Below are 20274 nucleotides of genomic sequence, written 5' to 3' on the forward strand. Positions count from 1 at the left end.
ACACACAGTAATCCCATAAAAACAAAACTGGAATGAAATGACCTAGTCAGCATATATTATTTTTTTCATGTATTTTTTTATTCTTCCTCATGATTGTGAGATTTCATTCAAGTAGTTAGTAATTTTAGTGTTTTCATATTCAAACATAAGTATTCCTTATAATCCATTATTTGTTCTAAACATAAGGTATAGTATGCATATATAATATGTATATTATATACAAATTATACACACACACATATATATAATATATTATATATATATATTACAAAACCACTGTAAAGTATTTTTTGTGACTCTCACATAATGGGCCAGTTATATTTGGTTGCATGTGTTCTTCTCCCATTCTGGGTTTCCTGTGTACTTTCTTAAGTAGCCTTTGATGAAAGTCTTTTAAGTTTTAATATAGTTAACACACTTTTATGATTGAATGTTCTGTGTTCAAAACCTTTCTTACAAATAACTATAGAAAGTTTATTCATCTTTGATGTTTAATTTAGATCTGCTATCCACATATAATTTTCAAAATAAATATGATTAAATTGTCTTCCCCCATATTAGTATTCAATTAACTTAACTTTGTAGTGAAAAGACCATCTTTTCTCCACTGCTATATGAAGTCACATTGATGATGTATCAAATATCTGTAAAATAATTGCTCTTTCAGGGTCTTGTATTCTGTTTCATTAATCCGTTTTTCTGTCATACAAAAATTTAATTCTTTATATCCAGTACAAAAAATTTTAATTTTTTTCTTCTTGTTCCTTTGTTTTCTAATGATTTATTTTAATTTATATGTATGTGTGTGTGTCTCTGTGTTTGCCATGGTATGTGTGTGCCTGAGGAATTCAGAAGAGTGTCAGATACCCAGGAGCTAGAGTTACAGGTAGTTGTGAGCTGTCTGACATGGGTGCTGGCTTCTGCACTCCAGTTCTTTGGAAGAGCAGCAAGTGCTTTTGACAACTGAGCTATCTCCCAAGTACCTTGATTTTCTTCTTAAAGCTTATGTTAAAATATTCTTGGTTCTTAGTATTTCTATAAATATTTTCTATTAATTTTATTGTTGCTTCTTGATTTTCAGCTTAATTGCACTGTGGTTAAAAAATGCTTTATTTGACTTGAGTCCTTTCAGAGAACAGATCTGCTTAGTGTATCTTATCGCATGTGGTCAATTTTTAAATGTTTTCTTCAAAAGAATGTTTGTAAAAATCATTTAAAATCTGTTATATATGTTAGTAGAAACACAAGATGAAATACAGGCAGTGAACTACAGAATTATCTATAGGGCAAAGAAAAATGCCAAAAATTTACCTGTCTGTCTTAAGAGCAGGATTCTTGGCTCATTCCTTATATACATCATGTACTTACAGTTCTGTAAGTGTATGCTGGTTAAGGCATATGTTTTAGTTTCATTTGTGACAAAGTATTTCTAACCTATTCCTTCAGTGTATCAGCTATTGGCTTATAGAAACACTTGCTTTCAGGATCTGTCAGAGCATCTTTTGGGGATCAAAAGGCAGAACTCTGCAGTTCATTGTACCATGGACCCAGCTATGATGTGTATAATCCGTGCTATATGTATCAGCACTGTTCACCTGATTTAAATAGGCGCTTTCCTTCTCATTTTGAAACCAAAAAAATGTATGGCTCTGGTAAGAAAACATTTTTGTGCTTTTCCTCTGGGCTTATCTTTAACAAATTTAGAGATTTAAATCTAAGACTCTAGCAGAAATAGTTATTAAGAACAGTTTTAAAATAAGAGCAAAGCAGACTTCACGAGTGTGTGATAAGTGTTATGACTTCTCTCTGTTATTACAATTAGTATAAAAGTTTACAGATAATGGTGGCTGCCAATTCCACTTCATTTTTTTCTTTTAGAAAAAATTTTATTATAGATTATTTTACATACATTTTGTTATATACTTAATAAATTTTACTATAGATATTTATAGTATTTTCTTTTTCTGTTCCAGTCAGCTAAATGAATTTAAGAGCTCATGATTGGAGGTAGACACAAATAATAGAAAATAACTAGATTTTTTTAGTTTGATATTTAGGACTATCAGTTATATGAACTACCATGTTCAAAATATCCTCAGATTTTACAGGTCTCTCTGTACACATATATCAGCATCACTGAAAACAAAAAAAAAATATTTTCTTGAGGGCTGCTGTGTACTTAGCATTGTGCTAGAACACACACTTGCGTACAGAGCTCCTTTTTAGAAAGCTCTTACAGTTTGGGAGGAGAACTAGAAATAGAAATATAAGAGCACATGGGATTCAGAATTGAAATGTTATAATTTTATATGTGTCTTTAAATAGTAGTTGAATTACACTTATCAAAGAGTACTTGTATTGTATTAAATTATTTTTTCTGGATGAAGGACTGGGAATGTCACAAAAACCTGCTTAAAATGTTATGTGGATATGAAAATGTATTATTTGATTGCTACAGTCTTCTGTTTTAAAGATTAAAATAATTTATAATTGAACTTTTAAAGATTTTTATCAAAATTTCTGTTTATATAAATTTGTATATAATATACATGATGAATTCCTATGGAGATTTGACTTATGACAATTAGGTAGAATGCCACTGTTTCATTTTTATTAATAAAAAAATACTTTCCTCTTGTCCCTTTGTAGTTTGTGATTTAAGGACCAGTAAACGTCCTGTTTCCCCTGGGCTAAGCAAATCCATGTTTGATCTTACAACTCCACCTCAACGATTCATCCAGGTAGATAATATTATATAACCATATAAATTTCTTTATATGTGAACCTTTCACATAAATATATCAAAACTGTATGAATTACATTAGGAATCACATGTTTTATTTTTTACTTTTTTTCCATATTGTTATTGATATTTATTGAGCTCTACATTTTTCTCTGCTCCCCTTTCTGCCTCTCTCCTTCCCCCTTCAACCCGCCCCCCAAGGTCCCCATGCTCCCAATTTTACTCAGGAGATTTCTACTTTCTACTTCCCATGTAGATTAGATCTATGTAAGTCTCTCTTAGTGTCTGCATTGTTGTCTAAATTCTCTGGAATTGTGGTTTGTAAGCTGGCTTTCTTTGCTTTATGTTTAAAAATCACCTATGAGTGAGTACATGTGATAATTGTCTTTCTGTGTCTGGGTTACCTCACTCAAAATAATGTTTTCTAGCTCCATTCATTTTCCTGCAAAATTCAAGCTGTCGTTATTTTTTTCTGCTGTGTAATACTCCATTGTGTAAATGTCATCAGTGTTTTGATCTTGGCCATTCTTACAGGTATAAGATAGAATGTCAGAGTTGTTTTGATTTGCATTTCTCTGCTGACTAAGGATGTTGAACATTTCCTTAAGTGTCTTTCAGCCATTTTAGATTCCTCTGTTGAGAGTTCTCTGTTTAGGTCTGTACTCCACTTTTTTTTTTATTGGACTATGTGATCTTTTGGTATCCAATTTCTTGAGTTCTTTGTGTATTTTGGAGATCTGGTGGAATCACATGTTTTATTTCTGTGGCTTATGTATATAGCAATATCTGAAGGATAAATATGCGATATTTCCTAAGTATATTATTTTAGGAAAATATCAGTGATTAATGAAAAGCATTATATTTGCTTCATTTTACATAATTTTGTATCTCTCAATTGATATGAGTTTAAGGAGCTTCAGAAATTGGCATTTCTAAATCATATAGTTAAAAGTACTTCTTTGCTTATTGAACATAACCAGGCAGTTACTAAGAATTAATATTTCTTTGAGGTGTAAGACTTTAATTTTTCAATAATATCAATATAGCATCCTTTGATAGATTAAAATGTTTCATTCTTAGTTCAGCTAAGTTCTATTTGAAATTAGGAAATAAGCCGGAAATAGTGCCCCATGTTTGTATTCCCAGCACTAGAAGGCTGAGGCAAGAGGATCATTTAAGAATACGAGACCAGCCTAGACCGCATTGTAAAACCATGTCTGAAAACATCAAAAAGTAAAAAAAAAAAAGAAAAAAAAATAACGATATATTGTTTTTTGGGGGGCTACCACCCAGTTCCAAATAAATCACACATGGAGGCTTATTCTTAGTTATGAATGTCTGGCCTCAACTTGGCTTGTTTCTCGTTGGCTTTTCTTAACTTAAATGATCTGAACTACCTTTTGCCTCTGGGCTTTTATCTTTCTCTATTTCTGTATACCTTTCTTTCCTTCTTATTCTGTGACTGGCTGGGTGACTGGCCCCTGATGTCCTCCTCTTCTTGTTCTCTTGGTTCTTCTTCGATTTATCCTCTCTGCCTGCCAGCCCTGCCTACCTTTGCTCCTGCCTCACTATTGGCCGTTGAGCTCTTTATTAGAATCATCAGGCAAAAAAAATCATAGCTTCACAGTTAATCAAATACAGCATAATCAAAAGTAACACACCTTAAAATAATATTCCCCAACAGCTATAGAGATAAGCGAAGTTTAAAGACAAGTAATCTGTCTTTCTGTAAGTGAGAGAAAAAGCACCCTGAACATCTTTGCAAATAAACTTATGGACTTCCCTTTATGTTGGTGGAGAAGGAATGCCTTATGAAATGGGCATGTATTCTAAATTAGCCTTAATAATTATACAATTAATTTTTAAATGCTTAGCCATTTATAGCATTTAACATCCATCTGAGTTGTTTGACGATTTTGTTAGATACAAACTGTCAAAGCTTCACACCTAGAATTTTTGGTTCAGTAGTTCTGTGATGGGTTCTGAATTTTTGTTTCTATGAAGTTTACATAATACAAATGCTCCTGATCTAGAGGGACTATGCTTTGATAATCCTGTTTTACACTTTTATAGGTTATTGGACATTTCTATTAATGTATTCAATATGAAAACTAAGACCAAACCAAAAGTACTAAAGGCTTTCCAATGTTACCTAGAAGGTATTTTTGATGCATTAGTTTCCTCTCCTACAAAAGTGGGACATTCTGACTGATAATACTGACAAAGTGATTAACATGGAGTTTGATATCAGGGTGTTTATTGGGGCATAAATATGAAAGTTTTTAAAGTTTGATACTCAGTTTCTGACTGAAGCATTTTGTTGTTGTTGCAGAGACATGACTCATTGTCCAGTGTGCCTAGTAGTTCTTCTTCCAGGAAAAATTCTCAGGGCAGTAACAGAAGCCTGGGTAAGGAATGCAGTATCCTATGTATACTGTTCAGCAGGTTATTTCTACTCAGTCATAGATTGACAGTGTTTAGTTGAATGAAGAAAAAAGTGTTCTATACATTTTACATGTTGGTTATTGAACCTATGTTGACAGTATTATCACAAACTTAGATCAGATGAACCATGGCTTAGTGTTCAGGCAAGAATGAATATTTTTTAAGTAAGCTCTTACATATCTTTTATTTGATATATACATACACACACTATATATATGTGTGTGTGTTTGTGTGTGTGTTTGTTTGTTTATTTAGACAGGGTTTCTCTGTATAGCCTTAGCTGTCCTATAGACCAGGCTGGCCTCGAACTCATAAAGACCTGCTTGCCTCTGCCTCCCAAGTGCTGGGACTAAAGGCATGCACCACTACCACCCAGTTTGTGTTTTAAAGTATATGGATTAAGGAGCTTTCAGAAGCACATAGACCTTATAAGTGCTATTTGCAAAAATTCGCAGAGTCTTAACTAAATTCCTCACATTGTAATTTTGTTAAATTCCTAAACTATATGCATTCTTAGTGTATTTTATGTCTAGGACTTCACTAGAAGTGTGATTTCGTCTTACTACACTGGAAACTTAGAACAATAAAATGTATCAGCTTTTGCCAGGCATGGTGGCGCACGCCTTTAATCCCAATGCTTTAGAGGCAGAGGCAGGCAGCTCTCTGTGAGTTCAAGGCCAGCCTGGTCTACATAGTGAGTTCCAGGATAGGCAAAGCTACATAGATCTTGTCTCCAAAACTCAATATATATATTATATTTGCATATGTATAATATATTGAATAATACATATATCTTTTAAAATTGGTTTATATCAAAGCTTAATTGGATTAAAAATATTGCATGGAATTTTTACTTTTTGTCCTTTATAATTCAGATACAATCACCCTATCAGGAGATGAAAGAGACTTGGGGAGATTGAATGTGAAATTGTTTTATAATTCTTCAGCAGAACAGATATGGATCACAGTTTTGCAGGTAAATTAGTGTAGTTAATACTGATTTTTTATTATTAAATTGAATATTTATAACCTACAAGTATCTAGTGTTGCTTCTTACTGGAGAAGGGATCAGTAACTGTCTTCATAGTTTAGGTTTCTGTTGTATTTTGCAGAGTAGAGTGTTTAATAAAGTATTTGACACTGAAACTGCTAGAAGAAAACAAGGAAAGCTTTAAGATATAGGCATAGGTAAAAACTATTAGATTAGAACTCTGATAGCACAGGAAATAATTTCAGTTATTAACTCCAAAGATTAACAAGTGGACTTTTATAAGATTTAAAAGTTTCTGAACAGCAAAGGAAACTATCAACAGAATAAATGGACAGCCTACAGATTGGGACAAAGTCTTTGCCAGCCATACTTTAGACTAGGAGTTAATATCTTGAATATATAAACAACTAAAAACTTTACACACCAAAACCCCAAACTTCCAGTCAATAAGTGAACTAAAGAATGGAACAGATAGCCCTTGAAAGAAGGAATACAAAAGGATCATAAATTCTTAAGTAATGTTCAGTATCCTCAGCCATCAGGGAAATGGCTGTCATCAAAAGCAAATGACAATGAATACTGGTGGATGTTGGTGAAAAGGTGTGTAAACTGCTGTAACCACCATGGAGATCATTGAGGAGAGGTCTCAAAACAAACAAGCAAAAGTAGAACTGCCATAAGATTCAACTCCAGGACATCCCCATAGGACTGCCATAGGACTCAGCTCTAGGACATACCCATAGGACTGCCATAAGACTCAGCTCCAGGGCATCCCCATAGGACTGCCATAGGACTCAGCTCCAGGGCATCCGCATAGGACTGCCATAGGACTCAGCTCTAGGACATCCCCATAGGACTGCCATAGGACTCAGCTCTAGGACATTGCTTTTCTATTCACAGTAGCAGGGAAATTAACTCAACCTTGTTATCTGTCAGCATATGAATTGATTGTGAAAATATGGCACATGTGCACAATGGAATTTTATTTTGCCATGTAAATGAAATTTTGAAAATTTTAATAAAATTAATAGATCTGGAAATTACCAAGTGAGATAAACAAGACCAGAAGACAAATACTTACATGTTCTCTTTCACATGTGGGCCCTGCTTTCAATTTTATATTTGTACTTATGTGGACATAAGTTGGAAAATTAGAAAGAGGACCTTAAGGGGGGGTGTTGTTTTTGGCTTCTTTTAAAATTATTTGTTAAGGAAAAGAGTTTTTAAGGAAAGGGATTAGGGATGATAATGGAATACATGTTACTTGAAAGCCAGAAGAAGACAACTGGGTACAAATGAGAGGCATGGCAAGGAGAGGAACAGAGGAAGAATAATAGCTAAAACAAAATCTATATGAAAATGTCATGAAGGAAGCTAATAGGACTATAGAATAATGTTAAAATAGTGATATGGATAAAACATGAAAAAACAGTATTCTAAAGTTTATTTAAAAATTTAATCAAAAATCATTAACTCAGTAGGGAATTGTGGCACACATCTTTAATCCCAACACTCTGTAGACAGGTAGGTGGATCCTGGTCTACATAGTGAGTTCCAAAAACCAGGGCTTTGTAGATAGTCTCAAAAAAGTTATTAACTCAATAAATATAGAAATTTGTGTTGTCAAAGTTCTTTGTAAAAACATAAATTATGTTTTAATGTATTTTTGTTTTTAGTGCAGAGATGTAATTTGGCCCTCTAGTTATGGAGATACTCCCACAATTTCTATAAAAGGAACTTTAACTTTCTCTAAACCAGTGCATTTCAGGTCTTCAGCCAAAGAAGCTTCCAATGTAAGTAGGTGTTTGAAATTTTTTTTTCATTTTTCTCATATTTATTTTTTTAATTATGTAAAATGTGAGAATAAGAAAGCATTTTGTTTTGGAGAAGCTAAATAAAATCACTTGTAAATAAAATTTAGCTTCTCCAAAACACCCTTTATTTTAAAAGATAATTTTAAATACTAAGAGTTTTTGCTATTACATTGTCTGGTATTAAGCTGAATTTAAAAAGGAAACTGTAATTGCTAGAGTATGTAGAATAGGTAAGAAACTTCTTTTGGAAAGTAACTGCAGAATTGCAGTTAATCTTATTCCCCAAATCTTCCAATTATTATAAGTAGGAGGTTTATTATCTTGAGTCTTGTTTTACAGATTGTTTTCACATTAACTTATATACATGTCCATTATTGTCTTTTGATGTGATCACAAAGTTAAGTTTTTACATGAAAGCAAAAAGATATTTTAAGATTCTTCATATTTAATTGTGTGTGTTGGTTTGTGTACTTAAGTGCAGTGCACATTGAGGCCAGAAGATTGAATCTTCTGGAGCTGGAATTAACGGGTGGCCGTAAGCCACCTGATGTGGGTGCTGAGACTTGAGCTCAGATCCACTCTAAAAACAATATGCATTCTTAACAACTAAGCCATCTCTCTAGCTTTGAAAAGATAACTTTTAAGAGAGCTTATCACCTTAAAATAATAGAATTAAAGTGTCTAAGGATTCAAGAAAATTCATTTTAGTTATTAATAATAAAATACATATCGATATTTTTAATTAATATGATTAGGAAATATTTTACTGAATTTTAAAATTCAATATATTCTAATCATGCTTTCCCCCTTCCCCAGTTCCTCCCAGATCCTCTGAACCTGCCCAATTCTGCACAGGATTTTTTTTAATTATTCTATAACAGTGGTTCTTAATATGTGGGTTGTGATTCCTTAGGGTTGCACATCAGATATTTACATTGCAAATCATGACAGTAGCAAAATTACAGTTATAAACTACCAACAAAATTTTATGGTTGGGCTCACCACAATATGAGGAACTATATTGAGGGATTGCAGCATTAGGAAGGTTGAGAACCATTACTCTAAAACACACAAACTTAGCAAAGGTTAGAAAAAATTCTGTCATCAATTTTCATTTTCAAAATTTGTTTTTATACATCAAGTCATTTGGGAGATCCCTGTTATGGAAAATATGAAGTATACCAGCACACTTGGACTGTGTAAGACTGTTAAATAGTTTATGTGCAATATTTTACTGGTATAGTTCTATAGCTTGATAATTTAAAAGAAAAAGTGTTTGAGAGACTAGCAGGAACATAATTCTGTCTAATGTGATATTAATTATTATAATGACAAAGTTTGGAGATAATATCTCTCATATTTGTTAGTTGACTAGATATCTGACTTTTCAAAAAGCTATACTAAAGAGGTAAAGAAGGAAGTATATATCACAGAACAATCTAGTATTCAGTCTCTTTTAAGGAGAGAATTAATGCAAACAGCATAGATTCTGGATGCTTAGTAAACTTGTATGTGAATTTCTTGAACTATTCTCATTACCTTTTGAAAAATCACAATGAATAGGAAGAAAGGTGTATCAGAAAACCAAAGCTGGGAAAACGGTCTAATTTGAAAAAAGGGAAAGTGATGTGGGATTCCCCTCTGTATGCTGTGAATGTGTTTTATTACCATTGGTTAATACAGAAGCTGCTTTGGGCCTATGGCAGCACAGAATAGGGCAAGGCAGAAATTCTAAGCAGAGATTGAGGAGAAAAGAAGGCAGAACTGGGGAGACGCCATGTAACTGCCCTAAGGAGACAGATGTCTCGGAACCTTACTGGTAACGTGGTAAAATATGAAATAATAAAAATGGGTTAATTTCAGATATAGGAGATAGCTAAAAATATGCCTAAGCTATTGGCCAAGCAGTGTTGCAATTAATATAGTTTCTGTGTGATTATTTCAGGTCTGGGCAGCTGAGAAACAAAAGAGCGGCCTCTGCCTACAGGAAAGATGTATTCTGATGAGGTTGTTGTTAGCATTGATCTTAATTCCTAAGTAATTATAATTTGTGAAGCTAAGGAAAATAATAAAACAAGATCCCATTCATTTTCATGTTTTAATGAAAAATATACTTGTAAAAATAAATTCTAAAATCTTTCTTAGGTATAAAAACTTATTTTATCATGTCATATCAGCCTTTTTAGTATTTATATTTGTTTTCTTATTTTTTTAAGGCTATTGAATTTATGGAAACTTTTGTATTTGCTATTAAACTACAAAGTCTACAAACTGTGAGGCTTGTATTTAAGATTCAAACCCAGACTCCCAGGAAGAAAACCATTGGAAAATGTTCTCTATCACTCAGAACTCTCAGTACACAGGAAATGGATTACTCGTTGGAAATAATACCACCTTCAAAAATTTCTGTAAGTGATAATAGTATCCAATACTAAACATAGTACACATCTTGAGAATGGTTTAATGAATGACTTATTTGTTAGAGGTACTTTGAACAGTATAATATGTTGGAAGACCATGGGAACTCTGAAGAAGCAATATTATTTTAAACTATTTTATAAATAATTTATAAAACATTAACCATTTTCTTTATTTTCTTCAAAGTAACATTATGCTATCCTGTTTTAGTACATTTTTGATTAATGTTTTATACTGTAGGAGTAACATAGTAGCTGAGGACTCAGCAAAAATAAGTTTATAAAATTTAAGTGCAATCTGAGATTGCAATTAAGTAGAATTAAGAAAATGGTTTTAACCATAGGTAAGCTGTAAATCTGTTCACAAATTGGTTAGAATAGAATTTGGTTGCCCCCGTCTCTGTTACTAGTGATGAAGTTCAGGATCTTACATATGCTAAGCACATGTTCTGCATGAGTTGCAACCCACCCCCATCACAGAATGCAAATTTGTTTTCATTTTAATGTATTTTTGCTTTTACTCAAAAACTTTTTAATATTTATTTATTTTGGGAACAGGATATATGCTATGGTATGTGTATGAAGGTCAGAGGACAAGTTGTGGCAAATTGTTGTCTTCACTATGTAGTTCCTGGGGATCAAACTCTGATTGTCAAGCTAGGTAACAACCACCTTTAAATTTAGCCATCTCTTTGGACCAAGAATGGAAGTTTTAAAAATTATTAATAATTTTTGGTTGATATTGCATTATAGAAAAAGTGCTTGGTTGATTTTGAGACCTGATTATTTGCCTCTCTCAATCAGTCAGTCAAACATTGTCATTAAAGTATTTAGAAATTCCTAATGATTTAACTATATAGTTTCTCTGTAGGGATAACATTTATATAAATTAGTCTTATTCTTTATAAGATAAATCTATTATGATTTTAAATTTGTGTAAGATTTATATTTTACTTCTTTAAAAATACTTAAGATGCCGGACGGTGGTGGTGCACGCCTTTAATCCCAGCACTTGGGAGGCAGAGGCTGGCAGATCTCTGTGAGTTCGAGGCCAGCCTGGTCTACAAGAGCTAATTCCAGGACAGGCTCCAAAGCTACAGAGAAACCCTGTCTCAAAAAACCAAAAAAAAAAAAAAAAATTTTAAGATGACTTGAAGTACTAATTAAAATAACCCTAGCTATGCATCGGTATCATTTGGGAACTTTAAAAGCATGTCCACACCTAAACCAATAAAATTAAATTTTCTTGGGGGATAGGACAGAGACATTTGTAGTTTTCAATAGATTTCCCAGTTGTGAATCTAATGTGTTGCGTGACTTGAGAATCACCAAATTGGAAGGGAGAATAGAGATTAAAATATTAAAAAACAAAAGATTACTAAAGTCAGAGATTAAAATTTATTTCTGGTTATTTCTTGACTATATATTCAATCTCAGCTGCCAGTGTGAGTGCTTATAACTTTTGCTACAACATTTAAAACTTAAGTTACCTTTTTTGCTGTTAAAACACAGTAATTATGATAGCAGTTTGTAACTGGCATCATTTATAATAGCTTAGTAGATAGTAATATGTAGTCATTATTTTACAGAAGATACAAATATCAAATGCATATTTCATATGTTAAATGCTAAAGATATAGTACCAGTATGTCAGAAGATACTGAAGAAAATTGAGAAATTATTTTCTTTGAAGAATTTGAAGGAATGGTTATGGCTACATTCTATTTCTTAAAAAAAAAACCTTTATCATAAAATTCAAATAAAAAACATTACACATTGAAATTAAATTAAGTCTTTATATCAGTGAATGTTGTTATACAGTAAAAATTGCCTTTTGAAGCTGCGGAGCTTCTCCTTAGATTTTATATTTTCACTATCAAGTAAAGCACTAGACCAAAAAAAATCAAATGACTGAACTAGAACTAGAAAAACAATTATTGTTATTCATAACTTATGTCCATTACCTGTCTTTGTTCATCACCTAATATTTAGCTTTTCTTGTTCTCTTACCTACATATTATACTATACCCTCATATGTATGTTTGTTTACATATATTATTAACCAGGTTATGCATATGAGGAAGACCATGAAATTATTTTCTTTCTGAGATTGTTGATCTTATTTAGTATTATACATTATAACTCTATATATTTTCCTGCAAATTTTATAATTACATTTTTCTTTAGAGCTGAATGATATTCCATTTTCTACATATATGAAATTTTCATACATTCATCTATTGGTAGACAACTAGGTTGATTCCATTTTTGTGGTTTATTATATTTATTGACGTGTGTGTGTTGAACCATCTCAACATCTCTGGGATAAAGCCAACTTGGTTATGGTAGATAATCTTTTTGAAGTTTGTCTGTATTCAGTTTACAAATATTTTACTGAGAATTTTTGAGTCTGTGTTCATCAAGGATATTGGACTTTCATTTTCTTTTGTTGTAGTATTATTACCTGACTTTGGTATTATGGTAATAGTGGTTTCATGGATCAAAATTGGAAGTACTCTCTTTTTTTTAATTTTACTTTATTGATATTTATTGAGCTCTGCATTTTCTCTGCTCCCCTCCCTTCCCTGCCTCTCTCCTCCCCACTTCAATCTTCCCCCCAAGGTCTCCATGCTCCCAATTTACTCAGGAGATCTTGTCTTTTTCTACTTTCTACTTCCCATGTAGAATATATCTATGTAAGTCTCTCTTCGAGTCCACATTGTTGTCTAAGTTCTCTGGGATTGTGACTTGTAGGCTGGCTTTCTTTGCTTTATGTTTAAAAAACCACCTATGAGTGAGTACATGTGATAATTGTCTTTCTCTGTCTAGGTTACCTCACTCAAAATAATGTTTTCTAGCTCTATCCATTTTCAAAATTCAAGCTGCTGTTATTTTTTTCTGCTGTGTAGTACTCCATTGTATAAATGTACCACATTTTTCTTATCCATTATTTGGTCAAGGGGCATTTAGGTTGTTTCCAGGTTCTGGCTAAGACAAACAATGCTGCTATGAATATAGTTGAGCACATGTCCTTGTGGCACGATTGAGCATCCTTTGGATATATACCCAAAAGTGGTATTGCTGGGTCTTGAGGAAGGTTGTTCCCTAATTTTCTGAGAAATCGCCACACTGACATCCAAAGGGGTTGTATCAGCTTGCATTCCCACTAGCAAGGAAGAAGTGTTCCCTTTCCCCCACAACCTCTCCAGCATAAGTTGTCATCAGTATTTTTGATCTTGGCCATTCTTACAGGTGTAAGATGGAATCTCCGAGTTGTTTTGATTTGCATTTCTCTGATGACTAAGAATGTTGAACATTTCTTTAAGTGTCTTTCAGCCATTTTAGATTCTTCTGTTGAGAGTTCTCTAGTTAGGTCTGTACTCCTTTTTTTTTTTTTTTTCTGGATTATGTGATCTTTTGGTGTCCAATTTCTTGAGTTCTTTGTATATTTTGGAGATCAGACCTCTGTCTGATGTGGGGTTAGCCAAGATCTTTTCCCATTCTGTAGGCTGCCATTTTGTCTTGTTGACCATATCCTTTGCTTTATAGAAGCTTTTCAGTTTCAGGAGGTCCCATTTATTAATTGTTTCTCTCAGTGTCTGTGCTGCTGGGGTTATATATAGGAAGTGATTCTCTGTGCCAGTGCGTTCAAGTATACTTCTCACTTTCTCTTCTATAAGGTTCAGTGTGTCTGACTTTATGTTGAGGTCTTTGATCCATTTGGACTTGAGTTTTGTGCATGATGATAGATATGGGTGTATTTTCATTTTTCTACATGTTGATATCCAGTTATGCCAGCACCACTTGTTATATATGCTTTCTTTTTTTCCATTTGGTAGTTTTTGCTTTCTTTATCAAAGATCAGGTGTTCAAAGATGTGTGGATTGATATCCGGGTCTTCTATTCAGTTCCATTGTTCCTCCTATCTGTTCTTATGCCAACTCTGTGTTTATTTCTTTGAAAAATTTAAGAAGGATTGGCAATAGATCTTCATTGAAAGTCTGGTAGAATTCTGCTATGAATCTATCTCAGACTGAGATTTTTTTTTCTTTTGTAAATCTTTTTATTTCTACTAGAATCTTTTTGTTGTAGGTTTGTTTAGGTTGTTGATCTTTTCTTGATTTAGTTTTGGTGGTTTGAATGAATGAAGAAACTCATCCATTTCTTTTATATTTTTCATGTTAATGGATAGAGGTTTTGTTTTAAAGTATTCCTTTATAGCTTTCTGAATTTCCTTACTGTCTATTGTGATAGTTCCCTGTTCATTTCTGATTCTGTTAACTTGGATCATCTCTCTTTCTTTTGGTTAGTTTTATCAATGGTCTGTTAACTTTGTTTACTTTAAAAAAGAACCACCTCTTAGATTTAATGATTCTTTGTATTGTTTTCTTTATTTCTATCTCATTAATTTCTGCTTTGATTTTTATTATTTCTTGCCATCTACTGAATTTGGGCCTGATTTGTTCTTGTTTCTCCAAATTTTTGAGTTGCGTCATTAAGTCATTAATTTTTGCTCTTCCTGATTTGTAAGGCACTTAGAACTGTGGGTTTCCTCTGTAGGACCACTCTAAATGTATCCCAGAGGTTTTGTGTAGTGTTTTCATTTAGTTCCAGGGATTTTTTTCTTTGTACCATTCATCATTCAGTAATGAGTTGTTTAATCTTCATGAATTTATGTATTTATTAGGGATTTCCTGTTAATTTTAAATTTTATTACATTGTGGTCATAGAGTACATGAAATCATTGCTGATCAGAATGAAAATCATTCTGATTTTCTAAGGATTTGTTTTGTAATTTTTCTTGATGGACTTCTTGACCTTGATCATTAATCAAGTATTTATTTAGTATTTATTTGAGATTTCAAGTTTCTGTGCTCAGTACTGTAGATGAGACAGAATTTACCTGAAGAAATAACTGACCATTACAGAAATTTATGGCTCAGTTGTTGTTAAACTACAAAATATTCTTACCATGCTTAGGAGCATGTTCTCTTGTTATCCCTAGAAATAGTAGAAATAGTGAAACTTGTTTGAGTCCATGGAGCCAGCAGTTGGTGAATAGGATTTGTTTTCAGAGCCAGCTCTTTGGGTTATATCTTGTATTTATCACTTTCCCCCCACAAAAATATTCTCAAATACCACCAGGTCATGTTTTCTCTTGTGTTCTTTTACTTTTTCAGTTTTTGACAATTCTAGGAAGCTAATAAAGGTTTTCTTTAAAAAAGTGATAAACTATTTATAAACAGATTTTCATAATTTTGTGCTCATTAAATATAGTCAATGTATACCTGCTTATTGATTAGAATTTTAAATTTTGGGGTTTTATGAAAGTAGTTTTTCAAGATCTGAATTAATGTCCTATAATATAATTTGTATTTGTGAAAATAAATTTGGCAAATAGAAGGTATCAAGTCCACTGCCAAGATCTGGGGTATTTTAGGGGAGTGATTTCTGTAACAGTGTAACAACTCTAGGTATTCTTATTATAAGTATTTGATCATGAATATAAAACAATAATGAAAAAGAATTGATGAGATAATTTACTCATGGTTTCTTTTGTGTTTGGTAAACAGTTGTGTCTGTACCTTTGTTTTTTTTCTTCAGTATAAAGGATTAAATTTAAGACCTAATCAATGGTAGGCAAGCACTCTATCCTCAACTATCTCCCTCCCTTTTTTAAAAGAGTTTTAGCAAGTTGTCACAGCTTGTATTGAACTTTCCATGGTCCTGCCTTATCTTCCTCAGTGGCTGAGATTACAAGTCAACGTTACCAGTAACAACTGTTTTTTTTTTTTTTTCTTTTTCTTTTTCCCCCTGAGATAGGGTTTCTCTGTGTAAGACCCCTGGCTGACCTGGAACTAGTTCAATAGACCAGGCTGGCGTCAAATTCACAGAGATCTGCCTGCTTCTTGCCTCCCAAATGCTGGGATTAAAGGTGTGTGCTACCACCCAGTGTACTAATTTAAATGTCGTGAGCAGAAACATTTCTTTTCAGATATAATCCCACATATAGTCCAGAGTAGTCTCAAATTCACTGTCCTCCTACCTTCAAAGACACTTTTGTTTTAATCAGTAAAGGTTTTATTTTGTACATGATGTTTGAATTCTTGTTGAGTTATTGACACATTCTCATTCTTAAACCTCAAGTACTAGATATGCTTATTTAAGTCATCATTTTTTGCTAAAATAAACACATTTTATCATCATAGTAAAACAGTGGTTCTCAACCTTCCTAAAGCTGTGACCTTTAATATAGTTCATCATGTGGTGACCCCCCTAACCATAAAATTATTTTCATTGCTACTTCATAACTAGTTTGGCTACTGAGTGGTGTCCCGGTTCCTAAGTCCATTGGGAATATATGTTTTTTGATAGTCGTGATCCACAGGTTGAGAACTGCTGTAGTAATTTTTTCTTTTTCAAGATAGGTTTTCTCTGTAGCTTTGGAGCCTGTCCTGGAACTAGGTCTTGTAGACCTGGCTGGCCTCGAACTCACATAGATTCTCCTGCCTCTGCCTCCCAAGTGGTGGGATTAAAGGCTTGCGCCACCACTGCCCAGCTGTAGTAAAATTTTTTAAGGGGGAAAATAACCTCAGTGTATATCTTACTGTTTCTATTGCTGTGAAGAGACACCATGACCATGCCGACCTTATAAAGGAAAACATTTAAATTGGGTGGCTTACACTTAAGAGGTTTAGTCTTTTATCATCATGGCAGGACATGTGCTGGAGAAGGAGCTGGAGAGTCCTGCGTCTTGGTCTGCAGGTAACACAAAGTGAGCTGTGTCAGTGGTGTAGCTTGAACATAGGGGACCCAGGAGCCCACCCCCACAGTGAGAAACTTCCTCCAGTAAGGCCATACCTACTCTAACAAAGCCATACCTCTTAATGCTCCACTCCCTTTGGGGACCATTTTCTTTCAGACCACCACAGTGTAGTTTATATTTTCTAGGCAATTTGTTTTCCAATGAAGCTTTGAATTTCTTATTGCATGGTAATGTTAAAACATAGAATCATAAGCTTTCAATGTCTTATTAAAACAAAATCATGTTTTAAGAAAATACTAATACTTCAGTCAGTGGCATGTTCTTGTTTTGTTTATTTTCATTTATTCATTTATTTATTTATTAAAGATTTCTGCCTCCTCCCGGCCACCGCCTCCCATTTCCCTCCCCCTCCCCCAATCAACTCCCCTTCCATCAGCAGCCTGAAGAGCAGTCAGGGTTCCCTGCCCTGTGGGAAGTCCAAGGACCTCCCACCTCCATCCAGGTCTAGTAAGGTGAGCATCCAAACAGCCTAGGCTCCCACAAAGCCAGTACGTGCAGTAGGATCAAAACCCAGTGCCATAGCCCTCATTGTCCGCTATGTTCAGCGAGTCTGGTTTTATCCCATGCTTTTCCAGACCCAGGCCAGCTGGCCTTAGTGAGTTCCCGATAGATCATCCCCATTGTCTCAGTGTGTGGGTGCCCCCCTCGCGGTCCTGAGTTCCTTGCTCATGCTCTCTCTCCTTCTGCTCCTCATTTGGACCTTGGGATTTCATTCCGGTGCTCCAATGTGGGTCTCTGTCTCTGTCTCCTTTCATCGCCTGATGAAGGTTAATATCCAGGGGAATAACTATATGTTTTTCTTTGGATTCACCTTCTTATTTAGCTTCTCTAGGATCAAGCATTATAGGCTCAATGTCCTTTATTTATGGCTAGAAACCAATTATGAGTGAGTACATCCCATGTTCCTCTTTTTGGCTTACTTCACTCAGGATAGTGTTTTCTATTTCCGTCCATTTGTATGCAAAATTCAAGAAGTCATTGTCTTTTACTGCTGAGTAATACTCTAATATGTATATATTCCATACTTTCTTCATCCATTCTTCCATTGAAGGGCATCTAGGTTGTTTCCAGGTTCTGGCTATTACAAACTATGCTGCTATGAACATAGTTGAGCATATACTTTTGTAGTATGATAGAACATCTTTTGGGTATATTCCCAAGAGTGGTATTGCTGGGTCCAGGGGTAGGTTGATCCCAAATTTCCTGAGAAACTGCAACACTGCTTTCCAAAGTGGTTGCACAAGTTTGCATTCCCACCAGCAATGAATGAGTGTACCCCTTACTCCACAACCTCTCCAGCAAAGGCTATCATTGGTGTTTTTGATTTTAGCCATTCTGACAGGTGTAAGATGGTATCTTAAAGTTGTCTTTATTTGCATTTCCCTGATCGCTAAGGAAGTTGAACATGACCTTAAGTGTCTTTTGGCCATTTGAACTTCTTCTGTTGAGAATTCTCTGTTCAGCTCAGAGCCCCATTTTATAATTGGGTTGATTAGCCTTTTACAGTCTAGTTTCTTGAGTTCTTTATATATTTTGAAGATCAGACCTTTGTCAGTTGCGGGTTGGTGAAGATCTTCTCCCAGTCAGTGGGTTGCCTTTTTGTCTTAGTGACAGTGTCCTTTGCTTTACAGAAGCTTCTCAGTTTCAGGAGGTCCCATTTATTCAATGTTGCCCTTAATGTCTGTGCTGCTGGAGTTATACGTAGGAAGTGGTCTCCTGTGCCCATGTGTTGTAGAGTACTTCCCACTTTCTCTTCTATCAGGTTCAGTGTGTTCAGACTGATATTGAGGTCTTTAATCCATTTGGACTTGAGTTTTGTGCATGGTGGTAGATATGGATCTATTTTCATTCTTCTACAGATTGACATCCAGTTATGCCAGCACCATTTGTTGAAGATGCTCTCTTTCTTCCATTGTATACTTTTAGCTCCTTTATCGAAAATCAGGTGTTCATAGGTTTGTGGGTTAAAGTCCGGGTCTTCTATTCGATTCCATTGGTTGACTTCTCTGTTTTTATGCCAATACCAAGCTGTTTTCAAAACTGTAGCTCTGTAATAGAGTTTGAAGTCAGGGATGGTAATGCCTCCAGACGATCCTTTATTGTATAAGATTGTTTTAGCTATCCTGGGTTTTTTGTTTTCCATATAAAGTTGATTATTGTCTTCTCCAGATCTGTGAAGAATTTTGATGGGGATTGCATTGAATCTATAGATTGCTTTTGATAGAATTGCCATTTTTACTATGTTGATCCTCCCAAACCAAGAGCAAGGGAGATCTTTCCATTTTCTGGTGTCCTCTTCAATTTCTTTCTTCAAAGACTTAAAGTTCTTGTCAAATAGATCTTTCACTTCCTTGGTCAGAGTTACCCCAAGATGTTTTATGCTATTTGTGGCTATCGTGAAAGGTGATGCTTCTCTGATATCCCTCTCTGCTTATTATCCTTAGTGTATAGTAAGGCAACTGATTTTTTGGAGTTGATCTTGTATCCTGCCACATTACTAAAGGTGTTTATCAGCTGTAGGAGTTCTTTGGTGGAGTTTTTGGGGTTTCCTATGTATACTATCATATCGTCTGCAAATAACGAAAGTTTAACTTCTTCCTTTCCAATACGAATCCCCTTGATCCCCTTATGTTGTCTTATTGGTATTGCTAGAACTTCAAGCATTATATTGAAGAGGTATGGAGAGAATGGACAGCCTTGTCGTGTTCCTGATTTTAGTGGGATGGCTTTGAGTTTTTCTCCATTTAATTTAATGTTAGCTGTCAGCTTGCTGTAAATAGTTTTTATTATATTTAGGTATGACCCTTGTATCCCTAATCTCTCCAAGACCTTTATCATAAAGGGGTGTTGAATTTTGTCGAATGCTTTTTCAGCATCTAATGAAATGATCATATAGTTCTTTTCTTTCAGTTTATTTATATGATGGATTACATTGATAGATTTGCGTATGTTGAACCAGCCCTGCATCTCTGGGATGAAGCCTACTTGATCATAGTGGATAATTTTTCTAATGTGTTCTTGGATTCTATTTGCCAGTA

At 34.2% G+C, this 20274-nt stretch overlaps 1 protein-coding gene across 2 annotated transcripts in view; it reads left to right on the forward strand.

The window, feature by feature from the left end:
* Tc2n (tandem C2 domains, nuclear) overlaps nt 1-20274 on the forward strand; it is a 53287-nt gene that overhangs the window by 19626 nt on the left and 13387 nt on the right. For both annotated transcript variants that reach the window (XM_057783257.1, XM_057783258.1), the window contains exons 4-9: nt 1485-1652; nt 2650-2741; nt 5076-5151; nt 6064-6164; nt 7856-7972; nt 10210-10401. In XM_057783257.1, coding sequence (XP_057639240.1) covers nt 1485-1652; nt 2650-2741; nt 5076-5151; nt 6064-6164; nt 7856-7972; nt 10210-10401 — 746 coding nt within the window. The remainder of the gene's footprint in view (nt 1-1484; nt 1653-2649; nt 2742-5075; nt 5152-6063; nt 6165-7855; nt 7973-10209; nt 10402-20274) is intronic.

Source organism: Chionomys nivalis, chromosome 10 (assembly GCF_950005125.1).
Source record: "Chionomys nivalis chromosome 10, mChiNiv1.1, whole genome shotgun sequence".
Taxonomy (NCBI): domain Eukaryota; kingdom Metazoa; phylum Chordata; class Mammalia; order Rodentia; family Cricetidae; genus Chionomys; species Chionomys nivalis.